At 32.5% G+C, this 1,912-nt stretch overlaps 1 protein-coding gene across 1 annotated transcript in view; it reads right to left on the bottom strand.

The window, feature by feature from the left end:
- Positions 1–869: 869 nt before the first annotated feature.
- The window catches only part of LOC131659203 (uncharacterized), a 28,479-nt gene continuing 27,436 nt past the window's right edge, over positions 870–1,912 (bottom strand). The window contains exon 3 of the mRNA XM_058928428.1: positions 870–948. Within this exon, the coding sequence (XP_058784411.1) occupies positions 870–948 (79 nt within the window). The remainder of the gene's footprint in view (positions 949–1,912) is intronic.

Raw genomic sequence — 1,912 nt, 5'->3', positions numbered from 1 at the left:
TGAACAAAAACAGAAAAAGGTTAGTGCATTGACTGATCTAAACCCTAGTTGATCACAAACCCTAAAGGTTTACAAACCCTAAAGGTTTTTTAAGAAAACTTATTGTGACCCAACAAAGGTTTGTAAGGCTTAAAATGTATTAGTGGATAATACCTACCAGTAAACCTAAAACTATTAAGGTTTATAAATGGATCGAGATTAACAAACCTAAAAAGAATTAATAGATTAAAAGTATTTTCAAAATAATACTTTTTAAGGTTAGAAACAATTATTTTAATGTTATGAAGAAAATCGAGTTTTCGAATAAAAATTATTGGTTATAAAATTATTATATGAAAATAAAAAAGGCTAAGATAAAATAATTTTTATAAAAGAAAGAAAGAAAAATAAATAAAAGAATTCATGTGATTAGGAATAAAAGGGAATTAAGAAAACTTAGCTTCAGATCTAGTGTGGCTGGCTTGTGAGGTTTCATGGTGGAACACCATCTTCTTGTATGTTGGATCTGGTAATGGTTTGATCTAATGGCTGGTCATTGAGAGTGCAGGGTAGGCGCCTATTAATGTGCCACGCTGGATCCGTTGGCAAACCATAGCATGTGCTTTATTAAAAATTATTGTGTCTTTTATGAGGCTCGAACCCCTGCCTTCTCAGTTACTCAAGATGCTGGATACCAACCGAGCCACCTGCATTTGTTGAAAACAAAGCGAAACCAAAAGATAATAAAATAATAATGCTATGGGAGTCAACACCTGCGCGCGTGGCCCCACAGTTTGGTTGATCGGCCAATCACATTGAAGGGAAGGAATTGATATGCTGACCACCCAATCACGAGTCCCCACGCGTGGTCACGGATTCCAACATACTGTTCATCCATCTTCTTCCTTTTGAAGCCTAGGATTTGCTACGAAAATCTGGTAATTAGCTACGGTTTCCTCGTAGCTATACCTGCAAACATGAAACATCCAAAAAACGCAATCCAAACAATCATAAAAACACCTAGATCCACTAATTGGAATATCACGAATCCATTGGTGGCGTTTATGCGTTCTGAAACGGCCAAGGTCCTTGAACACGAGAGCTTCTTTTCTCCATGCCCTAACTATGGCAAAACTTGTTTATGGCCTCAAAGCTTGCGAACTATGGTTCCAACCTTCCCCAAACATTGTCATGAACTCAAACAAAGCATTAGATCGCATGAAATCGTGTTAGAATATGAACCACGAAAATCTCAAGAATATGCATGAATATGACAAACATGAAACTCACATATTAATGATTGTTATGTACCACAAAGGGTATAGGATTGTTCTGTGATACCTGGTGAACGAGATAGGATCAAGATTTGGCCTTGTAAGTGGCTCCTCCTTGAGAAAAGAATCTTTGCAATTTTCTTGATATTCTTTGCAATTTGGAACCCTAGTCTCTTCAGCAAATTTTCGTCCTTTACTGCATGGATGAGCTTAGGTATTTATAATGAAGAGAATTAGGTCAAAGAACTAAAGGAAAATCCAATCTTTTGATGACATGGAAATATGCAAAGATTTTACATAAAATAATTCCAATTTTTGAACACCATGCATATTTTATTTTTAATCTTAGCCATTGGATTTGATTTGATCTGAATGAATTAAGAAAAAAATTTGGTGTATCAATCATATAATTATTTTATGATTTTTATTTGATTTTAAAATGATAAAATCAAATATAAATAAAATAAATATCATAATAATAATAATATAAATTGACCATTGGGCCATCTTAATTGTTTAAAATTGATTGGAAATCAAATCTTTGATTAAAATAATTTTTCCATATTTTACAAAGATTTATTCAATATTTAAATGAATTAAAATTCAATTTAAATAAGATAAATACTAAGAATATAAAATAATTATTTCAAAGATCATTT

This window comes from Vicia villosa, linkage group LG3, assembly GCF_029867415.1.
Source record: "Vicia villosa cultivar HV-30 ecotype Madison, WI linkage group LG3, Vvil1.0, whole genome shotgun sequence".
NCBI classification, from domain to species: Eukaryota; Viridiplantae; Streptophyta; class Magnoliopsida; order Fabales; family Fabaceae; genus Vicia; species Vicia villosa.
The sequence above is the reverse complement of the archived record's forward strand: the minus strand, read 5'-3'. Positions and strand labels throughout refer to the sequence as shown.